This window comes from Cnephaeus nilssonii, assembly GCF_951640355.1.
Source record: "Cnephaeus nilssonii genome assembly, chromosome: 20".
NCBI classification, from domain to species: Eukaryota; Metazoa; Chordata; class Mammalia; order Chiroptera; family Vespertilionidae; genus Cnephaeus; species Cnephaeus nilssonii.
In genome coordinates this window covers 41,358,625-41,382,489 of record NC_137091.1, presented here as the reverse complement: position 1 = coordinate 41,382,489, position 23,865 = coordinate 41,358,625, and the positions used below count along the sequence as shown (strand labels likewise).

General features: G+C 54.5%; 2 protein-coding genes and 1 pseudogene across 4 annotated transcripts in view; all 3 read right to left on the bottom strand.

Moving 5' to 3' along the window:
- The window catches only part of RELB (RELB proto-oncogene, NF-kB subunit), a 29,157-nt gene extending 15,828 nt beyond the window's left edge, over positions 1-13,329 (bottom strand). Inside the window, exons 1-3 of one of the 2 annotated variants that reach the window (XM_079800569.1) lie at positions 13,260-13,329; positions 12,273-12,320; positions 6,919-7,259 (exon numbers count right to left, since the gene is read on the bottom strand). In XM_079800569.1, the coding sequence (XP_079656695.1) occupies positions 6,919-7,259; positions 12,273-12,320; positions 13,260-13,314 (444 nt within the window). In that variant the 5' untranslated portion in view covers positions 13,315-13,329. Of the gene's footprint in view, positions 1-6,918; positions 7,260-12,117; positions 12,466-13,259 lie in introns of those variants that run through there. The other variant, XM_079800568.1, reaches the window with a different exon arrangement.
- LOC307092571 (gem-associated protein 8-like) lies at positions 1,041-3,828 on the bottom strand (annotated as a pseudogene). The gene has a single exon. The product of its transcript is annotated as a gem-associated protein 8-like (transcript).
- Positions 13,330-18,347: 5,018 nt separating the features above from the next.
- Positions 18,348-23,865, bottom strand: part of CLPTM1 (CLPTM1 regulator of GABA type A receptor forward trafficking) — a 32,706-nt gene continuing 27,188 nt past the window's right edge. Inside the window, exons 8-14 of the mRNA XM_079759959.1 lie at positions 23,621-23,865; positions 22,827-22,920; positions 20,687-20,877; positions 20,338-20,433; positions 19,925-20,060; positions 19,303-19,470; positions 18,348-19,085 (exon numbers count right to left, since the gene is read on the bottom strand). Coding sequence (XP_079616085.1) covers positions 18,790-19,085; positions 19,303-19,470; positions 19,925-20,060; positions 20,338-20,433; positions 20,687-20,877; positions 22,827-22,920; positions 23,621-23,865 — 1,226 coding nt within the window. The 3' untranslated portion in view covers positions 18,348-18,789. The remainder of the gene's footprint in view (positions 19,086-19,302; positions 19,471-19,924; positions 20,061-20,337; positions 20,434-20,686; positions 20,878-22,826; positions 22,921-23,620) is intronic.

Below are 23,865 nucleotides of genomic sequence, written 5' to 3'. Positions count from 1 at the left end.
CATTTTGTTATGGCCGCCTGAGCAGACTCATGCATCACCTTAACCACAGGATCCGGCTCAGCATCACTGAATTGGGACAAACTGCCACCCCTTGTCCTTTGATGGGAGACACCGAGACAGACACCCACCGAGCTGTGGTATTCCCTCCGAGACAAATAACCTGATCTAATCTGAGGACGGCCAACAAGCCCAGAATGTGGGACATCGAACAGAACATCTGTCCTGTCCTCCACAAAGGACCGCATCCCGAAACACAAAGACACCTGCCTTAGTCCAATCGTGCCTAACAAAATGCCATGAACTGGGTGGCTGATAAACAATAGATTTTCCTCACAGTTCTGGAGGCTGGAAGTCCAAGGTCAAGGTGCCAACATGGTCAAGTTCTAGTGAAGACCCTTTCCAGACCTAGACTTCTCGCTGTCTTCCTCGCATGGTACAAGGGGAAAGCGAGCTCTCTGGGGCCTCTTTTCTTTCTTTTTTTTAAAAAGATGCATTTAAAAGTTTTTTTCTATTTATTGAGTTTAGAGAGAGAGGAAGGGAGGGAAGGCGGAAGGAAAAGGAGAGAGAGAGAAATCTTTTTTTTTTTGAGAGAGAGAGAAATCTTGATTTGCTGTTCCACTCATTCATGCATTCAGGGGATTCTTATATGTACCCTGACCAGGGATCGAACCCACAACCTTGGTGTATCGGGATGACACTCTAATCAACTGAGCTACCCGATCAGGGCTGGGGCCTCCTTTTTTTTGCACATGAAATGATCATTTTATGTCAAAAGAAAAATCTTGCAAGCAGGCAACAGTGCACATCCTGCTGCTTAAAAAAGCTGCTATATCACACTAGAGGCCCGATGCACAAAATCTGTGTAAGGTGCTCGGCCCTTGCAGCCCCGACTTCGTCTGGAAGGTCGTTCGGCCGTTCGGTCTAATTAGCATATTAGCTCTTTATTATATAAGATTATCTTCCCCCCTCCCAGTCCTTCCCCTACATCCTCCCCTCAACCCCCCCCCCCCCCGCCCCCACGTGACAGGCCCACGGGCACTTTGGTGAACATGCTGATTTCTCAGGACAAAGTCCCCTTTCCCTGAGAAAAAGGCACATAAGCAAATGAAGGAGCAAATCCCACTGGAAAGGGGGTGATGGCTGGGGGCCCAGGGCCCAAGACTCAGAACTTCAGCGGAATGACCGGCCAGTACGTGGGCCGCTTTCGGTCAAAGTGCTTGTTAAAGTTCAGCTGCACGGTGGCCTCCATGGCCTGGATCTTGGCGGCGCGGTCCTCGTACAAGCGCTTCATCTCGGCCTTGGCGCCGCTCGCTGGGGCTCTCGGAGGGGGGCTCCATGGAGCAGGTCGTGGTTGGCGTTCACATAGTCCTCCAGGCGCTGCATGTCCAGCAGCTGCGGCTGCCACCGCCGCCCCTCCCTGCGCCTCTCGGTCTCTGCGAAGCACTGGCGGAGCTCCGCTGTGGTCTCCATGTTGCTCAGGTCATACTCCACCTCATCCTCTGAGTGGGTCTCCGCCTCCTCGTCTGTGGTCCAGGATAGGTCTTCGCTGGTGCTTTCAGGAGGACGCTGCCCAGACCTTGGAGAATGTGAATGACCGCAGTGGGAGTCCTGGGAGGACAAGTGATGGTCACAGAAGGACTGAGGGGCTCTACCTTTGTGAGCATAAAAGCTCTGGGGAAGACCTCCTGGAGTACGGGGGGGGGGGGGGGGGCTGAAATAAGCCTCCACGGCCTCCCGATAGGCATTCTGGTGGCTTCGCATCCAAGCCACGGCTTGAGAATAATGCTGCCAGTATCTTGCATCCACTGGATGACAAGACAAGGCGCCGTAGTTTCCGATGATGTCGTCTTTGCTGCCATCTCTGAGTGTGGAAGTCCAAATGGGCACGGGAACTCGGGCTCCCAGCTGGCAGGTCCTGGGCGGTGGGATGCCTGGGGCCTCTTTTCTAATCACCCCAAAGGGCTCTACTCTCATGACTTCATCACCCCAAAGACCCCCACCTCCTAATACCATCCCCTTGGAGGTTAGGATTGCAACATATGAATTTGGGGGACACAAACATTCAGACCTTAGCAAGCCCTGATAAATGCAGCATGTGATCCCAGACTGGTTATGAAATAAGCAAACAACAAGACAAGAGCGATACAAAATGTTTTTGGCCCTGGCCGGGTACTCTATTGGTTAGCGTCGTCCTGATACACCAAGGTTTCGGGTTAGATATCTGGTCAGGGCACGTACAAGAAACAACCAATGAAAGCAGAAATAAGTGGAACTACAAATCGATGTTTCTCTCTCTCTCTCTCTTTCCCTTCCTGTTTCTCTCAAAAATCAGTACATTTTTTAAAATGCATAAATGTCTATACAAAGAGAGAGAAACATAAAACAAATGTAAAAGGCGATGGGTGTTCATTGCCCTATTCTTATCTATTTTATGTCGGTTTAACATATTTCAAAAGAAAAAGTTGAGACAGAGTTGAAAAGAATCCCCTATCAAATGAAATAAACAGACAAAATGCTTAAAGATAAATAAGGGGCTACGATTGCCCATCAGCGCACCACATTTACCTCCTTCCTGAAAGTCCAGTGACTGGGAATATATATTCCAAAGGAAATCCTTCTCTTAACCAGAATGGCTGGCTGACTGCAGGCTGCTTTAGGCCATGATGCCTGGAGACAAATCAAATAACTACAACCATCTAGCTGGGTAGAGGGGGCAGCACGCCAGTGCCAGACCATCTCCCTGGCGTCCTCATAGCGTCCCATGGGCAGGAGCTTTATCTCCATTTCCCAGATGAGGAAACCGAGGCCAAGAAAAGCCCTGGGCTTTGCCCAATTCACATAGCTGGTAAGTGGCAGAGGTAGAACTCAAACCCAAGTCTTTTTGACCCTAAAATCCCAAACTTGTGGGGAAGGACAAGGCCGCTCTGCTAGTCACTCAAATAAACCCACAAATACAAATCCCACTGAAGGAGTGGGAGAGGCAGGAGACCTCACCCCAGGGAGCTCCAGCCCTGAGGTGGGCTGTGGCCTCAGGGCTGAGTAGGGGGTGACCAGGCTGCAGGAGGAAAGCACTCCAGGTAGAAGGAACAGCATGTGCGAAGGCCTGGTGCTGGAAGGTGGTGAGTGAGGAGGGGATGGGTGGAAATGGGCCAGACAATGAGAGATCTTGGAGGCCCAGGAAGGGGCTTGGGCTTCCTTATGTGCACACTGGGGAGCCGGGGGAGGGTTGTGAGCAGGGGAGAGGAGCAGATGTGCAATTTAACAGGACTCTTCTGGCTGCCTTGTGCGGGCGGTGTGGGTGGGGGGTTTGGAGGAGACTGACAGCTGGTGACTGGGAAGGAAGCTGGAGGTCAGGGAGAAGCTGGGCGGGGGAATGGTTAGTACCCAGTGGAGGTTCAGTAAACATTTGGGCAAAGATCCCGAAGCACATGAAGGCTCCGTATTGGGAAAGAGCAAGGACCCAGGCCGCAGGCATCACTGGGAAAAACAGTCATGGATACAATCCCCAGGGAGGACAATTGGGCAATATCCATCAAATTATTCTGACCATCAATTCCACTTCAAGAAGTTATGTGAGTGACACAAATGAAGGAAATAGTAGGTGAACCGTGTCGTTCTCTACAACCCTGCTTATAATAAATAGCAGGAGACTGGAAGTAACGTAACTGCCCACCAATAAGTCACTGCACAAGAAATTACCACACTCCCACACTATGGACCCCATGGAAAAGAGCAGAAGGCAGCTTATACATGCTAGTGTGAGCTGAGCTCCAAGATATATCCTTTTTTTATCACCTGAAGATATATTTATTGATTTTTAGAGCGAGAGGAAGCGGGGGGGGGTGAAGGGAGAGGGGGAGAGAGAGACAGAGAGAAAGAGAGAGCAAGAGAGAGAGAGAGAGAGAGAGAGAGAGAAACATCGATGTGCGAGGGGAACATCAATCGGTTGCCTCCCACACGGGCCCCGACCAGGGATCAAACCCACAATGAGGTATGTTCCCTGACCAGGAAATCGAACCCACAACCTTTTGCTGTACAGGATGATGCTCCAACCAACTAAGTTACCTGGACAGGGCCAAGATATATTCTTTTTTTTTTTTAATATATTTTATTGATTTTTTTACAGAGAGGAAGGGAGAGGGATAGAGAGTTAGAAATATGGATGAGAGAGAAACATTGATCAGCTGCCCCCTGCACACCCCCCACTGGGGATGTGCCCGCAACCAAGGTACATGCCCTTGACTGGAATCGAACCCGGGACCCTTCAGTCCACAGGCCGGCACTCTATCCACTGAGCCAAACCGGTTAGGGCCCAAGATATATTCTTAAGGTAAAAAAAGCACAGCACAGAACAGTACACATATACTATACAGATGCTCCTCGACTTACAAACTTACGATGGGGTTACGTCCCGATAAACGTCCCAGTGTAGGGTGAAAATATCAAGTTGAAAATGCATTTAATGCACATACAGAACATCACAGCTTAGCCTGGCCTACCTTAAACGTGCTCAGAAGACTTACATTAGCCTACAGTTGGGCAAAATCATCTAACACAAAGTCTATATTATAGAAGGCCTGTGGCCGTAACGCTGTAACGCCGTAATGACCGGTCACCAGGAGGTGCATTGCCTCCCCCCTCGCCCCCGCCCGCGAGCAGCAGCTCTCACGCAGGCAGTTCTCACGGTGGGCGGGGTGGGCGCGAGCTACTAGCGGTGGAGAGCTACGTGCGGCAGAGGGCTACAAGCTGTGGAGGGCAGGGCAGCAAGCTACGAGTGGCGATGGGCAGGACGGCCAGCTGAGGCAAGCGGAAGCGAGCTACTTGCACACGATTTCATGCGCACTGGGCCTCTAGTCTACACTAATAAAAGAGCAACATGCTAACGGACCGTACCTCTGTGATGCCCACCAGCCAATCAGGAGTGAGTATGCAAATTAACCCAACAAAGCTGGAGGGTTAATTTGCATACACAGGCGCCAAGCGGCCGGGGGCGGGGCGAGACACCTGTGTCGTCGCCATGGTGGGCGTTCCGCACCACCCTAGCTTCTCTGGGCCTCTGGGCAGTGTGGGAAGGCAGAAAGGCGACTCCGGGCCAGAGCGGAAAGGAGGCTCCGGCCAGAGTGAAGGTGGTGCTGGCAGCCAGGGGAAGGAAGGCCTTGCACAAATCTGTGCATCAGGCCTCTAGTTTTATAATAAAGTGTGCAATATCTCATGCAATTTATCAGGTGTATAACAAATGTCACCCCATCGCAGTCAAAATATTTTAAATCGAACCTTCTGGTAAGTCTGGGATCATCTGTATATACACTGGGTGGCCAGATTATTATCTGAACACATAATAATCTGGCCACTCAGTGTATATCCTATATAATAAAAGGCTAATATGCAAATTGTCCCCTTGACCAGGAGTTCGACCAGCAGGCAGGCCGGCCAACCGCCTATGTCCCCTGCCCCTGGTTCAGAGATCATAATAATCTGGCTACTCAGCGTATATGTCATGCTCCCCTCTATGTACAAAAAGGGGGATGGTATTTATGTATGTATATGTTTACCTGTATAATCAAAATCCTGCTGGAAGGACATATGAGATACTGGTAACAATGGTTACCTCTCGGGGGGGCGGGGAGTGCCTTCTGTTCATTTTAACAAATTCTGTTAATATGAATCTTTATATTTTCAAACATTTTGGACCACATCATATGACTCAAATATTTAAAACAAAATGAAGATGTATATAGTTAGAAAAACACACACCTTACCTGTACCTATCAGAGCACTCCTCCCCAAAAGTAATCACGTCTATTAATTTCTGTTTTTCCTTCCAGAGATTCTTTATGCGCATCCTCACAAATACAAAATTTAAATCTTATTTTCCCTCTCTTAACACAAAAGCCAGTATCATACCCTACCCTCCTCCATTTTGGGGGAGGGATTGTTAATATATCTTGGAAGTACTTCCCCATCAGTACCTAATGGAGTCTTCATTTAAGATTTTTTCTGTGTTAACCGTAGGTATTTATATTTATCGGCACACTACACAGATATATGTGCTACAGCTGCCCAGAATTCTGATGCGTGGCTGTTTATTCGTTTACCAGTCCCTCCCTGACTGATGCACACTGAAATGTCCTTCTTCTCATGCAAACCAGGCTACACTGGATAACCTCGTACATCTCTCTGTGCGCCCAGACACAGACATAGCTACACTATAAATTCCTGAGAGGGGAATGGCCAGGCCTTAGAGCGATGATGATCTATATATATATAAAAGCCTAAGCAACCGTTGGACCTGTAGCTATGACGCACACTGACAACCAGGGGGCAGATGCTCCCACCGGTAGGTTAGCTTGCTGCTGGGGTCTGAGGGATGGGGACTGGATGAGGCTGGCGGGACCCGGGCCTCTAGTGATAATATAATAGTACCAGCGGCTCAACTCTATTGAGCGCTTACCAGCTGGAGGTCCTTAGTATGATGAACTCATTCACGCCTCCCAACAGCCCCCGCTGGCTGGTGATTATTACCATCCCATTTCCTGGAGGAGGAAACTGAGACACAGTGGGGCTGCGGAACCTGCCCAAGGCTGCACAGCTAGCGAACGGCTGAACAGGGATGCCAACCCAGGCAATCTGATGCTCAAGGCCTCGTTCGTGACCAGGCTGCCCGCCTCCACCCCCCCCCCCCCCGCCCCCGTAGTTTGCATCAAGACTGCCAAAGTGTTGGGAAGAAGCCTCTCTCTGAAGGCCCTTTTGCATGTGGGGCCACGTGACAGTATTACCAGCTCCAACAAGAGCAATAGCAACAGCGAGACTAATAGCCACCATCAAATACAGGACTCAATACACGCGATGCGAATCCTGGGGCGGGGAAGCGCGAGCCCCCCCCCCCCCCCCCGGCCCCGGCCCGGCCCCGGGCCCCACCTCGATGGCGGGCAGCGTCTTGCTGGCCTCGGTGCTGCTCTCCCCGAGGATGCTGCCGGCGGAGCGGCCCTCGCACTCGTAGCGGAAGCGCATGCCGCGCTGCTTGGGCTGCTCGATGATGACCAGGTGCGGCCGCGGCCCGGCGCCTGGGCCCGGGGGCCCGAGCCGGCTCAAGGGGCAGCCCCAGGGCGGCGGCGTGGCCGGGGGCGCGGCGGGGCCCAGGGTGACGGTGCTCAGGGAGGTGGCCCCGCGAGACACCAGGCGCGTCAGCCCCTCCCCCGGGCCCGGCGGCGCCACCTCCAGGCCGAAGCCGTTCTCCTTGATGTACTCATCGATGATCTCTGCGGGAGAAGCAAAAGCCGGTTATAATAAGAACAGGCTTGATGGCCCGCAGATCCGTGCCTCTCCCGCCTCTCCCAATCCATTCGTGTCTTGTGGGCCGAATGCCGGGGCCACGAAGCCAAAACACACAAAAGCCCCTGCTGTCCCCGCCAACAGCCCCCCTGCACCCCCCAGTTCTTGAAGCCAGAGACCCGGGGGGCACAGGGGGCAGTCTGGTTTCTCCTCCCCCTGCACCTGCATGTCCACTGCCCTCCCTAAGAGCACCACCACCCACCACGTGCTCAAGCTTGGAGGGTGCACATCTGTGTTCGTTGCTCATGATCCCACATCTGCAAGTCCCATGCACGAACTTCTGCCTCTTCCTCAATTCTCTCCACCCCCACTGCCTCCGGGTCCACCCTCCATGTCTTCCATCGGAACCACCACTCCTGTTCCCCCAGTCTGTCCCCCACACACAGCCAGAGAGATCTCCCTTAAAGTCAAAGTCAACACCTCCCCATATAAGACCTTCTCCAAGCCCCATTCATCTCAGAAAAGCAAAACAAAAACAAAAACCCCACACCTCTGGTGCTGGCCTAGAGCCTTGCTGTGGACTGGTTCCTGCTGTCCGGGCTCTCCCGCCACCCCCTCTTCCACGGATCCAGTCTTTTTTTCTGTTGCTTGCACCCGCCAAGCCTGGCCCTCTTCAGGGCAGTGTACTTGCTCCTCCATCTGCCTGTCCCACGCTTCCCCTCATTCACCCCCTGCTGTCTCCTCGTCCTCTGGTCGTAGCTCAAATGCCACCAGAAAGGCCCCAGTTAATGCCATCTCTCACTCTACCTGTTTTATTTCCTTCACGGCCCTTTGCCCAGTCTAACCTGATCTTCTTCATTCTTCCCTTTTTCTACCGTCTCCCCCACTAGAGTGTCCGCTCCAGAGGCACTTTGGTCTGTGGCTGAACCCCCGGTGCCTGGAACAGCCTGGCACGTGCTCAGTACAGCGGCAGGTGCTCAGTACAACTCACTGAAGGGATGACTAGTGACACGAATGGCAGCTGCCATGACAGCCTTTGCCAAGTGTCACGCACCACTGATACCTTGGAAATATGACTGTTAAAATGTCCCAATAGCCCTGACCGGTTTGGCTCAGTGGATAGAGCGTCGGCCTGCGGACTCAAGGGTCCCAGGTTCGATTCCAGTCAAGGGCATGTACCTTGGTTGCAGGCACATCCCCAGTAGGGGGCGTGCAGGAGGCAGCTGATCGATGTTTCTCTCTCATCGATGTTTCTAACTCTCTATCCCTCTCCCTTCCTCTCTGTGAAAAATCAATAAAATAGGTTAAAAAAAAAGAAAAGAAAAAGAAAAAAAAATGTCCCAATAGTCCCAGGAGTCACATGGTGACCCTCCCCTCAACACCCCAACCAGGAAGACCAAGCTCTCTGTCTGTGAGCATCGGACTCCTCAGCCTCCCTCAGACGTGCCCGGTGGTACTCACCCAATTCATCTGTGGGAGAAAGAGAAAGAGAAAGGGAGAAAGGTGAGGGCCAGTTAAGTGGTCAACACTTTCATTTTTAAGACAGATTCCCCACCCCATCCTTTCCTGGTACCCTCCCCCTTCCCGCTCCTGGGAAACTGGGCTCTGACTCCCAGCGGGGGGAGCTAAACCCCAACCCCCACACCTTCTCCTGGCTACCTTCTATTTAGCTCCCAATGTTGGGGGTCCCAGGGTCAGGGTCCCCTCAAATGTCTCGCCAAAAACATTTAGGCCAGGGGTGATGAAGTGTTGTTGGAAATTCGAGGAAAAGCCGAGGGTCTTATAACCGGGGGGGGGGGGGGGGGGGGGAAATGGACACCAGAGATTCTAAACCAAAGGTGGGGGTGCTCTCTCCCTACAGCGCACCCTAGGCACCCAAAGGTCACTGGCTGGTATCTGAAGATCCCAGGAGGCCGATCCTCCTCCTCCAGGCAGCCACCCGCTCTGCATCATAGGCTAGTCCCCCAGCAGTGCCCACCCGCCATCCTGGATTCACCCCCACTTCCTGAGGGAGGAGGGACAGTGATGCTGGGGAACCCTTATCACCTCAGCCCTAGAAGGGGCCGTGGAGAAACCGAAACCGACCTCCCTTTATTCCACAGACAGGACAAGGGGAACCCCACAGGGACAAGTGAGCCCGGAGTCACACAGCAAGCGCTGGCATGCTGGGCCCGACGCCCCACCCAGGGCTGCCTGCACTGGCCACTGGCCTCGGACACCGACCGGCCTGATGCCAGACCTGTCCTCCTCCTCAGCTCTCGGGGCGTGGCTCCTGGTAGCCAGACCTTTGCTCCTTGGAAAGCAGTGTCCCTGCACCCTTTATCTCATTTAATCTGTGATGTCAGCAGGGTGGGGAAGACACCCTCGCTTGGCAGATGGGGACACGGAGGCTGGGAGAGAAGGGACATGCTGCAGATCACTGGCACGACAGCCTCAAGTCGTCTGAACTTGGAAAAACCTTAGGCATCTATACTGAACGACCTGGGGGCCCAAAGATGAGTTAGACTTTGTCTGAGCCCTTAAGGAGCTCCTACGCTGCAGGGGGAAACTGAGGCCCCGGGCAACAATGACCAGAGCTCTGGACTGCCTCAGTTCAAATTCTGGCTCTGCTACTTGCTTGCTATGTGTCCTTAAGCCCCTACTTAATTCATTTGTGCCTCGGTTTCCTCATCTATAAAATGGACACGATCATGTCTGCCTCATTGGGCTGTTGTGAAAATTAAATCAGCTAATACTATATGGGAAGCACTTGGAACTGCCACAATAGTAGGTGCTATATAAATGCTGGACAGAGCACTGGCCTGCGGACTGAAGGGTTCCCAGTTTGGTTCTGGTCAGGGCACATGCCTGGGTTGCGGGCTCGATCCCCAGTGGGGGGCGTGCAGGAGGCAGCCAATCGGTGATTCTCTCTCATCATTGATGTTTCTATCTCTCTCTCCCTCTCCCTTCCTCTCTGAAATCAATAAAAATATATATTAAAAAGTAATTTTAAAAAATAAAATAAATTCTGGCTGCTATTCAACAAGGTGTTGGGAGACGTTGTTTTGTAGACTGGGTAAACCACTTCCCGTCTCCAGGCCTCAGTTGTATGTTTATAAAATGGGGCTGTTAGAACACCTGCTTTCAGAGCATGCAGTGCGGAGTCCTGCAGATATTGGTTTGAATCCCAGCTGTCACTCACTGGCTGTGTGGCCTGGGGCAAGTTGCTTGACCTCTCTGAGCCTTCTTCCCTAGAAAATGAGGTCTGAGCTCCTGTCTCAGGCATTAACACGAGGAGTCAGGATCACACAGAGAAATGGCGTAGCACAGGCTCTGACCATTTGAGGCCCTCCATAAAACTTAGCTAATATTATTGTTATCGAAAATCCCTTTTCAGCCAGGAAATACTGGGCTCAGCTAAAATAACACCCCACGCTGCCCCGCAACCTCCCATATAGACTTGCTGCCATCCAAGGGCAGCCAGGATGGGCCACACTTGAGCAGATTTGAGAGCAGAAAGCCTGTTGTCGTCCCTGCCTCCGGGCCTTTGCACAGGCTGGTCTGTGCCAGGATTCTCTTCCTCCAGTTCTTTGCATGGCCTCCTTCTCTGCAAATGTCATCTCCTAGATAGGTCTTCCCTGACCTATAGCCAAGATAGTCTTAGAACCCCCACTATAGCCACTTACAGTTAGGTGCCTTTGTTTCATAGTTTACATTCGAATCTGTAATGACCTTCTATTACAGTGAGGAACATGTCTGCCCCATCGCCGCTGTTTATACCCAGGACACTGCATGAAGGAAATTTCCCTTCCCACTCTATCTCAGTAGTTCTCCCATCCTCAGCCTTCTATGAGATATTACTGACCCCAAGATTCCTTTATCACGCTTCATAATCCCTTGTTTAATTTATTGTTTACGTGTCTGCCTCCACCTCTAGGTAGGGAATCCCATGAGGGCGGAGCCAAGGCTGTTTCAGTAACTGCTGCGTCCCCAGCACAGAGCCAGGTACAGAACAGGAACTCAATAAATATTTATTGAATGGATGACATCAGAAATTACTCTCAATTGAAACCAAAGATCTAGGTCTCAGGAAAGAAGAGTCTCGGCCTTGTTCCAGCCCAGAACCAGTGTTTGGGCAGTGCCTGTCCCCAATGCCATCTTCAACCACTCACTACCACTCAAACTCGCAGGTCCTCCTCCACAGCCAGGCCAGCATTTCTGTGTCCATCCCCAGATTCTACCTCCAGAGAGAGGCTCAGACTCAGCCCACTGGGACCACTGAGTTTCCATGGTGACAGGACTCATCCCTGCACTCCAAATCTCAGCATATTAGTAAGAGATGTTTCATTTGGCTATGATTCTGCATTTCCTTGGGTGGCACTGAATTTTGGGTGGCACGAGCTGAGGGACCTTACAGACCAGTGGTCCTCAGCATCTCTTGGAAACTTGCTAGAAATATACTCTCAGAACCCATCCTAGACCTACTGAATCAGAAACTCCGGAGGTGGTGCCCAGCAATCTGTTTTAACAAGCTCTCAGGGTGACTCTAATGCACATAGAGGTTTAAGAACCACTGTTATGGACTGTCTATTATTACACCCCTAACAGTTAACACTTATTGAGCCTTTACTGTACGCCAGTCACTGCTTTGAAAGTTTACCTGTATCAGCTCATTGAATCCTGTCAATCCCCCTAAAAGGGGAAAACACTGATATTATGTCCATATTACAGATGAGGAACACTGAGGCCCAGAGGGGGGAAGTGACTTGCAGCCCCAAAGCGCAAGTGTGATTATTACCCTCTGCACTGCCATGTGAATCTCTACAGAGGGCTCCTCTTAGAGTGGGAATAGGTGCTTAGTTTTACCTGTCCAGCTCCTAATCACCTGGGAGGTAGGGGCATCTGGAACCCCCATCTAGACGAGCAGGGAAGGACACCATCAAGGAAAGCTGTGCCCAATGGATTCCCCCCTCCCCTGTCCTGAGTGTGCAGGTGGGCAGGAGCTGTGGAGGGCTGCTCACCCGTGGTCCTGGAACCGGCCAGCGAGAGCGAGGAGAGGTCCGGGGACCCTGCAGGAGGGAGGCAAGTCTCAGAAGGCAATGGAGATCCCTCAGAAATCTGTCAAGTTCCACCCTCTTCCTCTCCTGCCCCCCTCCCTTTCTCACCCCTCGCCCAGAGTCTGGCCTTGCCTCCTTCCCTCACTCCGGAGCAGGTTCCTTAGTTTCTGTCATTTCACCCCACCCTGTCATCACATTCAGGCTCCCTCTCTCCCTTAAGGTCGGGTCTCTAGGAGTCCTCCACCTCGGTTAGGAAAGCTACCGTTCCCTTCCTTCTCTCGGGGTCAGACCCTAACCCTTCACTTTTTCAATGTCAAGCCAGTCCCCTTCTCCCTTCTCAGACCCTGCCACTCCTCTCCGAGGCAAGCACTCCCCATTCTGTCTTCTCTGAGTAAGGCCCCTCCCTTCTTCTTTCCAAACAGTCCCCACTTTTCCCTCTACTAGAGTCCAGCCCCTACCTTCGCCCCCTCGGAGTCTGCCTCCGTCCCCTTTTCCCCCCAGGCCCCGCCCCTTACTCTGAGTAGGACCCTGCTTCCTTCTTTGTTAGGCCCCGCCCCTTCTGTGAGCCAGGCCCCTCCTTTTTTGCCATCTCGGAGTATGGCCCCGCCCCCTTCTCACGCTCATCGAGCCTGGACCCGCCCCCACCCCTCAGGAGCTGGTCCCGCTCTTCCTTCTCCGAGTAAGCCCCGCCCCTCCCCTTGGAGTTGGGCCCCGCCCCCTTCTTTGCCTCAGGATCAGGCCCCGCCCCCTCCTCACTCTGTAGTGGGACGCCTCTCTCTTACCTTGGGCCAGACCCTGTCACCATCCTCTGCTTCCTTCCTTCCCTCTAATACAGTGTCCCCCGAATCCTCACACTCTCCCCACAAAACCCCTGGACTCCTTTAGGAACCCCCAGAACCCTCGCATCACTAATCCCGCCCGACTCCTCTGCTGAATCCCGGCCCCGCTTACCCAAGGCCCCCAGCTCAGGCGCAGCGGACGGTCTGGCGACGCGGCGACTCGGCATGGCCCGACCAGTGGGGACCGACGACCCGGAGGCCGGCCCAGACTAACACACTCAGGGGGCAGGCCGGGCGGCCCGGTCCAGCGGACGATCGCGGGTCGGGCGAGCAGCAAAAGGGCTGGGGCCGCAGGCCGGGCAGGACGCGCGGCGCCCGGGGTTGCGGGGGGCGGCGGGCCGGGCCGGGCGAGCGGCAGGCGGGGGCGGGGCGGCGGAATTCCCCGGCGCTGCCGGCCTGCGCGTCCATTGGCTCTCACCCCGCCGTGACGTCTCACAAGGGGAACGGGAAAACCCCCGCGCGTCACGTGGTCTCGGGGGCGGGGCCGGCCGGGAAGGGGAGGTTGGGCGTTTGGGAGGGGCCAGCGCTGCTGGCCATTGCTCTGGCGGAGCCAACTGAGGCCTGCTTAGAGCCATTCCCGCCCTACCCTTGGAGCAAGTTGGGAACTGAGGCTCCCACCCCCACCCCCAAGTCTGCCAGCGGAACTTGAACCTGTTATTTTTCTGGATGGAAGGGAAGCTTTGGGATCAGGAGAGCTCTACAGCTTTTGTGGATAATGATCTTTAGGAAACTTCCATGGTTTCTCTCCTCATTTTCTGCAAATTGAGTGTGAAGGTATTTTAACGTTTAAATCTAGAATGTCAGCTCTAGGATTTGCCTGTTTTGTTCCTTGCTGTATCCCTAGCACCAGAAACAACGCCTGGAACATAGTAGGTACCCAATGAATGTTTATTGAATGATTGGATGGATGTTTTATTCCTCCCCACAACTCTTTCAAGTTTCCCAGAGCACTTCCAGCTTCAAGGCTCAGTAACTCAGTCCGGGAATGATGTCAGTGTAGCCTCAGTGTACACCCTGAGCTGTGTGCCTGACCCTTGAGCAAAGTGCTTACCTGGGGGCCTCACAGATGCTTCATACCTCACCGTCGCATCAGAGGCATGTGATCGAACCAGGATTCCTTGCACAGGGGAGACTGAGGCTCAAGGAGGGGTAGCCATTTGGTTAGATCATAGTCCTAAAGCCTCCCGTTCTTCAGAATGACCATTGGTTCCAACTTGGACGCCAGGCACCCTGAACACAGAATGCTACATCTGCTTGTGTAAAATTTGAGTGTTTCTCTTATCTCCATGGTCCACAAATGATTATTAGACATACAAAATAAAAAAATTAAAAGCCCTGGCCAGTTTGGCTCAGTGGATCGAGCGTCAGACTGTAGACCAAAGGGTCCTGGATTTGATTCCAGTCAAGGGCACGTACCTCTGTTGCCGGCTCCTCCCTGGCCCGAGCCCTGGTCGGGGTGCATGCAGGAGGCAACCAATCGGTGTGTTTCTCTCATATCGATATTTCTCTCTGTCTTTCCCTCTCTCTAAAAATCAATGGGAAAATATCCTTGAGGATTTAAAAAATAATAAAATTAAGAAATTATTGGACATACACTTATTGAGCATCTGCTGTGTGTCAGGGCCTGCACTGGGCATTGGGGACACAGCACTCACCAAGCCAGGCCTGGTGCCTCTCCTGGGAGGCAGCAGCAGTTCAAGTGTGGCCCCACGCCCTTCAGGCTCAAGTTGGAGTGCTACTGCTAGAGAGCAAAATATTGAGCAAACTTTTAAAAATGGCCAAGGGCCAGATAGCAAATATATTACACTTTAGGCTCTGAGGGCCAGACAGGTCTCAACATTCAACTCTGCCATATCGCAAAAGCACCCAGACAGTACAGAGACAATGAGCATGGCTGTGTTCCAATAAAACATTATGGATACTGAAATTTGAATTTCGTCTAATTTTCATGTGAAACAAAATATTCTTCTTGAGCTTCTTTAACTATTTAAAAATTACACAAAAGCTGGGAAAGGCTGCATTTGGCCTGTAAGCTGTAAGGGCATTGCAAAAGAGGTTATGATTGAGGGTCCAGAATTAGAGTGCCTGGGTTCAAATCCTAGGTCTCCCACCTACCAGCTGTGTGACCTTGAGCAACTGACTTCATCACTCTGAGCCCGATCTGTAAAATGGGTCTAATAATAGGATGGTTGTGAGGATTATATGATACTAATAGCATTGGCTGGGTAGTTCAGTTGGTTAGAGTGCCATCCCGATACGCCAAGGTTGTGGGTTTGAGCCCCGGTCAGAACATATACAATCAACCAATGAATGCATAAATAAGTGGAAAAACAAATCGATGTCTCTCTCAAATCAATAAATAAAGATGCTAAGAATGGCACTTGTAGACAGCTCTTAAATGTGCTGGGCACTGTTCTAACACTTTGTGTTCTGAAACCTTGGACAATTTTCTTAATTTCTCTGCGTTTTCTCATCTGCTCTTGTAAGCGTTGGACTGAATTATTACAGTGTAATGTGTAATGGTGCCAGGCACTGTTCCAAGAGCTGGGGACATAGCAAAGGACACAAAAGACAAAAAGCCCCTCCCATCATGGCACTGAAATCCAAGTGAGGGAGACAGATGGAAATAGATAAGCAAATACATGTCTGGTGGTGATGGCAGTATGACAGAATAAAGCAGGATATACTAGTATGGATTGAGGTTAGAGGGTACTATTTGGGTAGGAAGTTGAGGAAGGTTCTGGGATAACATTTGAGCAAAGAGCTGAAACTGTGAAGGATCCACTCCATTCCGGTCTCCTTGCTATTACTTGAATATCCCATCCATGAGGTGGGAACATGCGTGGCACATTCAAGTAATAGCAAGGAGTCTGGAGTGGAGACTAATGGGGAAGTAGTGGAGAGTATAGCAAAGGTCTGTAAGGTGATGGGAACATCAGTATTAAACTTAATGAAATAAACCACATACAGCTCTTAGACTAGAGCTTGGCTCATAAGGGATGTGGAACAGTGGCTCCCAGGAGCCCACCTGATTAGCCTCTGCCCCTTGCAAATGTCAGGTCTCACAACTGTGTGTTGGATGAATAAGTGAAAGGACATGTCAGAAATCCTCAGCCCCTTAAGGGCAGACCTGGGGGTGTCTTGGTCCCTGCTGTGTACACAGAACCCCCCAGCTCAGGAGTGTCCCGGGGAGGGGCTAAGGGAGCATTTGCTGACTGGTTATGTCAGTCTCTCCATCAGTGTCAATGTGGGCCCATTAGGGTCCCACTTCTGGATATGTGCTTGGAAAGTCAGGACTGGCAAACGTGCATTCAGCAAACGTGCCGGCTGCGCCTCCTGTGTGCCAAGGACAGGGCCATGACCAAGACGCCCTAGCTGTCCTCACGGGGCTCAGTTCAGTGGAGAATGACTTGTCCCCAGTGATGACCCAGAGTGGACAGGGCTGGAATGTGGGACCCCAGGGAGCTGGGGGGAGGGCTTCCAGAGGAGACATTAGAGCTGCCGCCTGGAGGACGCACAGGGTCAGGTGAAGAACGTTGTGCCTGGGGACGTTTCCCAGGTAAGGGAAGAGCATTCGCTACAGCCAGGAGATCATGGCAAGTTAGAGCAAGAAAGATGAAACTACAGGGGTTAAGAAGTCCCCCCTCACCCCCACCCCCGTCTGGCTCACCAGTTAAGACCCTGGGCTCTTCTCCCAAGGATACTAGGGAGCCATGTAGGTTCCGAGTAGGGGATGGTCAGGGTCAGATTTGTGCTTTAGTAAGTTCTCTGGTGCCCTGGCAGGATATGTTCAGTGGTTAGAGCATTGGCCCACAGACCAAAGGATGCCGGTTTGATTCCTGGTCAAAGGCATGCATGTCCTTGGTTGCTGGTTCAATCCCTGGCCCCGGTCAGGGTGCCTGCAGGAGGCAACCAGTGTGTCTCTCACATTGATGTTTTTCTCTCTTTTACTCCTCCTCCCTCCCTTCCACTCTGTCTCTAAAGATCAATGGAAAAAATATCCTTGGGTGAGGATTAAAGGAAAATTCTCGGGCTACTGGATGGTGGTGAATGGGAGGGGCAGGACCTCAGGGAGAAGGCTGGGTGCCGATCCAAGGGGCGAGAAGGATCCTGAACCAGGTGGTACCAGTGGAATTGGTGACTCCTGATTGTGGGGTGAAGCTGATGGTCTTTGCCAAAGGCTGGAGTATGTGGCTGTGGGAGGAGGGTCAGGGGAGATGAGGCCAGTGAGTCCAGGAACCCCGAGTTCCTAAGCTTTCTCCTAGGACACGGGAGCCATGGAATGGTACAGAGTAGGAAAGGGAGTGGAGTGGGCCGTGGCTGCCTGAGGGGTGGAAAAGCCTGCAGTACTGCGTGCCTGTGTGCTCTGAGCACACCAACATCTTCCCCGACATGGTGGATTCCCTGCCTGGCTCTGCAGGGCCGAGTGGAGGTGAGGCCGCAGGGAAGGCCCTCAGCACCAGGCCTCCTCTCCCTGCAGTATTGATAAGACCACCCCGATCTGTAAATCTGGGAATGTGGGTTCCAATCCGCTGAGTGCAGGGACGCCCCAGAGGCCTGTCTCCTCACCTATGAAGTGGGTCAATAGCCCCAGAACCCAGTTGTTGGGAAGGCCCATGGGCCATGCACTAAGAGCTTGGATGGGTCCTTGCGCTGGCAGCCCTGGGGACGCTGGGGACACCCCAACAACTCCAAGCACTGTAATTGGGCACCACTCTGAGCGAGGGTTCACCCCAACCCCTGCTACGACTTGGGGAGGCAAGCTCGTAAGTTCAGAGAAGGGAGGTCAGGTGTCCAGGGTCCAGGACTGCCGAATGCGGAAGCTGGGGAAATGGATCAGGCGGTGGGTGTTTGTTCATGAGGCAGGCCTGGCTCCTGTCCTGCCTGGTGGCATGAGGCCCGAAAAGAGTATGTGGGCACAGGCAGGGCGCTGAGCCTCAGCCAGCCAGACGCCGCCTCCTGGGTAAGAACATAGGTGCAGCGAGGTCACAGCAAGCAGCTGAAATGAGGATGGTTAGGGGAGCCCCATCAGAGGACTGGGAGAGGAAGGGAAGGGTGAGAAGGGCCTGGCCCAGGGGGCCACTGTCCCCACTTGAGCGAGTCTTTCAGCCTGCAGGTCTCCTTCCCAGACCTGGGAGAGCCGCCCATACCTGCTCTCTGAGGTGACAGAGGAAGGAAGGCACAAGGGGGGGTTGTTGAGTTTAAGTTAAACACCCACATGAATTTATTAAATTCAGACTGTGTTAAAGGGTGGCGGTCTGGGAGGAGGGGGCTGGTCAGGGGACGAGGGACACGATGATGGATGGCCGTGGGCATCCCAGGGGGGCCCTGGCCTCTCCCCTGCCTGGCCCACCCCCTCAGCAGTGCCGCGTCGGCTTCACCATGATTCCCAATGGTGCTGGGCTGGCGGGGCAAGATGGCTAAAACACAGGAACAGACAGACAGACGGCGCCTCCACAAACCACGTGCCCTGGCCTGCCCCAGCCCCCACACCATGCACTGGGCCCTGGCCCCAAAGGGGTCTCCTGCCGCCCCGGCCCAATCTGTCCAGGGAAAGAGCAATAGGGAGGGGAGGCGAGGGGCCTGGGTCAGCAGGGGCGGTGTCACCAGGAGCTGGAGCAGACGACGATGACCAGGAACAGTTAATCCCTTTTCTTGTCCTCTGCTGGTTTTGGAGGGACTTCCTGGGGCTCGGTGGTGGAGCTGGCCCCCTGGGTGGGCTTGGCAGGCATGGGCGTAGAGGCCTCCTCCCCGGCGGCGGTGGTGATTGTGGCAGGGTCAGGAGTGGGTGGGGATGGGAGGGCCCCTGTGGCTGCTGGGGCTTCGGCCACGGGGGCAGTTGCTGTCGGTGCCTCACCACTCATGCCAAACTCATTCACCCGTGTGGGGTCGACGCGGTAGATCCACCGTTGGTAGAGGTAGATGAAGAAGACCACATCTAGAGGTGGGGTGAGGGGGGCAGTGTGAGGGGAAGGGGCCTGTCTGGCCTACTGTCAGGGGGTTCGGGGGTCCTGCAAAGATTGGGCCTCAGGTTGAACCCCCAGGCCGGGAACAGGGCACTTCCCTTAGCCCAGGCCCCGAGTCCTGCCTGTGCCTCCCGAGCTGCAGTGGGAGCCTCCCGCCGGCCTACCCGCCTGCCCGCCCACCAGGCTCACCGTCCCGTAGGCAGCCGATCCGGTACATAACGGGCATCTTGATCACAAAGGCGAACAGGTCATCGATGAAGGTGTTGAGGGCCTTGTAGGTGAGCATGCGCCAGGGCAGGTGGGCCACAGACTTGAGCTTGTAGTTGATGAAGAGCTGGGGTGTCATGGTGATAAAGCCTGTGGTGGTGGTAAGGGGATACCCGTGAGCAGAGGAAGGGGCATCCTAATCCTGGACCTCTCTGACCTCACTTCCGGCCTCCCTCCCCTCTACTCCAGCCACAATGGCCTGCTTGCTGCTTCCAGTCCCCCGGGCACATGCTACTTTAGGGCCCTTGGATGGCTCCCTCCTTTGGCATCTTTCATCTCCTCAGAGAGGTCTGCCTGACCACCATCTAATGTGCACCCCTCACCGTGATCCCTTCCCAGTACCCAGCACGTGCTGTGAGTCGCCTGTCCACTTGGATACTGTGTGGGTTCCCCTGAGGATGAGGACCTAAATGCACCTGACCTCCAGGGAGCCTCCCCATATGCCACCCCTGCCCACCCTGGGTTGTCCCTGTCTGGGGTGAGTCTGCCTCCCACACTGGACCCCAACTGTGGGCGGAGGAACGTCTGCTAAGTGCCTGCTCACCGAAGGTCAGCAGGAAGCCGTAGAGCATGCTGAGCACCCAGGAGTACCAGCCCTTGTGCTCCAGGTACAGGAGGCTGTAGACAGCGTAGCAGCCCAGGAGTGGGAAGAGGATCCACGACAGGTACCGGAATGCCATCTGTGGGGCACAGGGTGGGGTTGGCACCCCGCCTCACCCACCCACACCTGGTCTGGCAGGCCAGCCTAGGGGAATTTCCAGGTGGCTCTGGGAACTTTGGATTCAGACAGGAAGTATACATGGCAGGTGGGTGACACCAGAGGGTGTGACACAGGCCATAAAATGTAGACCCGTCAGTTAGGAGGCAGATGCCTTGTCTCTCCCCCCATCACCCCAACTGCCCACCCCCCGGGACCCCAGGAGCGTGTGGTGCTTGGAAACCCTAAAGGATACTCACATCATCGTACACTTTTGTCGAGGACTCGATGTACGTGGACTTGTCTTTGAAGGTTGGGCGGGGGAAGAGTCCTGCCACCTTGTGCTCCCGGTCCAGCTACGGGCAGGGAGGGAGGCCATGGTCAGCTGCCGTTCCCCCTGCCTGCTCCAGTCCCTGCCCTTCCCCACTGTTCCCAGTTCCCCTGCCCCACATGTGACCTGAAAAATCCCCTGATGCGAAAATCCCCTTGGTCCTGGGAGTGCAGCCGGCACTGGGAAACACCCGGGGCCAGCTCCAGGGTCTGGCTGACCGAACAGTCCCCCTCGCAACCCCTGGCAGCCCCCAAAACAGCATGGCCGCTCAGCCTTACCCGGACATCCATGACCTTGGTGATCTTCCAGAGGTCAATGAGGACCCCGATGAAGACGCTGACCTGGACCACGAAGTTGGTCTCATTGTCCAGGATATAGAGGAGGACCACGAAAGACTGGAAAACTCCAAAGAAGACGGAGCGCACGGACAGGCCCTCCAGGGACTGCCGGCTGTTCCAGAACTGGATATCTGTGCACGGGAGTCAGGGGGAAGCCAGGAGGTTGAGCCGAGTTCTTCCTGCAGCTCCCTCAGGCCCCACTCTCCTCAGACCCAGGGGAGGTGCTGGGTCACCAAGGGGGAGGGGTGCACAGGACTCCCTCCCATAAAGAGCCTCTGCTTCTCAGGTGCCACCTGAGCACTGGACAGGCAGGACCTCTGCAGCCCTCACATCTGACACCGGCCCCCAGAATGCAGTCCTTCGACTGGTGACAGTGACTGCTACCAGGTCCCAAGTGCTCACCACGCCCAGGTGCTAAGCGCTGCTCAGAGAAGCCACTTCCCTGTGGCCTCACAGCCTGGCCTGGCAGCATCTGGCCGGAAGCTGGGTCTTTGTGACACCAGACCTGGGCTGTCCACCCGGTGCCAGGTGGCTCCCCTGGCTGGGAAGACCTGGGACACACGCTTCAAAGCCATCTCCTCCAGCCCACTGCCCTGAGACCGTGAGGGACGTGGCCCACAGCCACCTGGGGGACACACAAGGGCCCCATGCTCAGGTCTCCAATCAGAGCTCCTTCTGATGCTGCTCCTGGACCCAGCCCGCAGGGCCCAGGCCAGCCCTCTGAGCCCTGGGCTCCCCATAGCCAACAGGGGTAACAGCACTGGTTGGTCCCGCCTGCGCTGAGTGTTTAAGACACGCAGCCACAGGCGGCCACCACAGTGCCTGTTTCACAGAGGCAGCCAGGCCGTGCTCGCACAGGGCCGGCTTTGCACTGAGCCCTGGCCATCCACCTGCTCTGGTTCTGATTCTGGAACTCCAACACACTCGGCAGGCTCCTCTACCCCACATCAGACCCTGAGGTTTAAAAGGGAAATTCATAGAAACCCCCCCAATCCTGACCAGGGAGAATGGCTCTGGTGGGGGTGAAGGGATCCAAGTCCTGTCCTAGACCAGGGAGGCAACAAACATGGGGTGTAAAGCTGGGCTCACCCAGGGCCCACCCCTGCTGTGTGGCCTTGGACGAGTGACCACCTACTCTGAGCCTTCATTTCTCATCAGGAAGAGGGAAGCAGTCGACCCAGCTCCCAGTGAGCAGGCAGGCTTGTGAGCCGGCACCTGCCCAGGCACAGGAGTATGCCACAGGCTACGGCCAGGACCCGCTACCAGGAGTTGGCACTTACTGTTCAGCTCTGATGTTACAATCTTCAAAAGGTAACTCTTAATCTTGGCAATGTTGTCTTAATAATAATAATATTTATTACTACTGCCCCTTCCAGAGCGGGCCTCCTTCAGATTGGGGTTCTCTAGGAAAGGAAGAAGTGGCCGGCAGGGCCTAGAGGATGAAAGTGGGTGCTGGAGCCGGCTGCCTGGGTCCAAATCCTGGCTCTGCTAACTGGGAGCTGTGTGACTGCAGGCAAGTTACCTAACCTCCCTGAGCCTCTGCTTCATCATAAGCATGGCGGTAACAACAGGCTTCCTCAAGGGGCTGCGGCTGTGAGGACTCAATGAGCTAATGAATGAGGACACTCAGAACAGTGCCTGCCCCATGGCCAGTCCCCTCAACCCCTGGCCATTGCCACTGTTGGCCTTTGGAACGTAGGGGCCTTCTGGGGACTGAGCTGTCGCCTTCCCATTCGGGTGGGCCCCATCCGCTCCACCCTGAGGGGCCTTTCCCAGCAGACAACCTGCTGGGCAGGCTGATGGGAGCAGCTCTGGGGCTTCCCTGCTCTGGGCCTCGGAGTTCCCCAGCCCAGCCCCTCCTGCAGCACCACACCCAGTAGATGGAAGTTTCTGGACTGGGAGTTTGGGGGCCATCATCCTGGCCAGCTCACTAGGCCTTTGGAGAGTGGGGCTGAGAGACCCCCAGTAGGGAGAGGACCTATGGGTGAGGAGGGAAAGAGAGAGGGGGCAAGCCTCCTCTGGTACCCTCCCACCCCCAGCCCCCCATGGCCGCTCACAGGCCCCAGGGTCCCTCCCCTACCGTTCTTGAAGGCCAGGAACTCAAAGACACTGTGGACGATGGACACGATGATGGTGAGAGCCAGCAGGTAGGGGTTGGTCTCTAGGAGGGCAACCTAGAGGTGGGGGTGGGGGAGATGCCTGTGAGCGCTGCCATGCCCTTGCTGGGGGGCCGACCTCTCTCCTCCTGGACTCCCAGAAGAACCTGCTCACAGACCTGACCCCCAGGACTACCCAGAGAGGGAGTACGCATGATAGGCAGAGATGGACAGATGGACATGGAGAGGCAGGCAAGTGATGGAGAGAGAAAGAAACAGAAGAGAGGAGAGAGACAGAAGACAGAGATGGGGAGAGAGGCAGAGTGACAGAGATAGATGAAGGGACAGTCGGAGTGAGGAACAGAAACCCAACATGAAAGAACCCCAGGCAAGCACAGCCGAGTCTCAATGGCACAGACATAAGCAGAGAAAGATGGGGACGCCAGGAGTATTCAAGGACACAGTGACAGAGAGCAGAGACATCAAGTCAGAGCCCAAAGTTGGGGAGAAATGGGCTATGGCACAAGATCAGGAAGGGGCGGTCCGGACTCAGAAGGCCTGGCCAAAGAAACAGAAAAGCAGAGACGAGGAGGACCACAGAAGCCTCAGGGATGGGATCCCCAGAGCCTGCGCGGGCTGAAGGAGGGAGGGCACCTGGGAGGTTGTGAAACTGGTCAGGGAGCACTGGCCGGAGGTCCCCAGGCCGCCAGCCTGACCCACTTCCCCTTCCCCTCCTGCAGCCCGGGAGGGTGCCGGGAAGCCCCCACCCCCACCTCACCTTCACTGAGTCCTGCTCCTCGTCTGACTGCTCGTATAGCTCATCACCCAGGAAGTTCCAGGGTGACTTGGTGCTCTGGGCGGCGTAGAGCTGCCAGCGCCAGAGAGAGAGCGGGCAGAAGGAGACGCGGAGCGGCAGGCTGGCCAGGCTCTCGTTGATGGGGTAGTAGTCCTTCTGCAGGTTCCAGTAATCGTTGAAGTAGATGATGGGGTAGTAGTCACCGCTCACGGCGTCAAATTTCACGT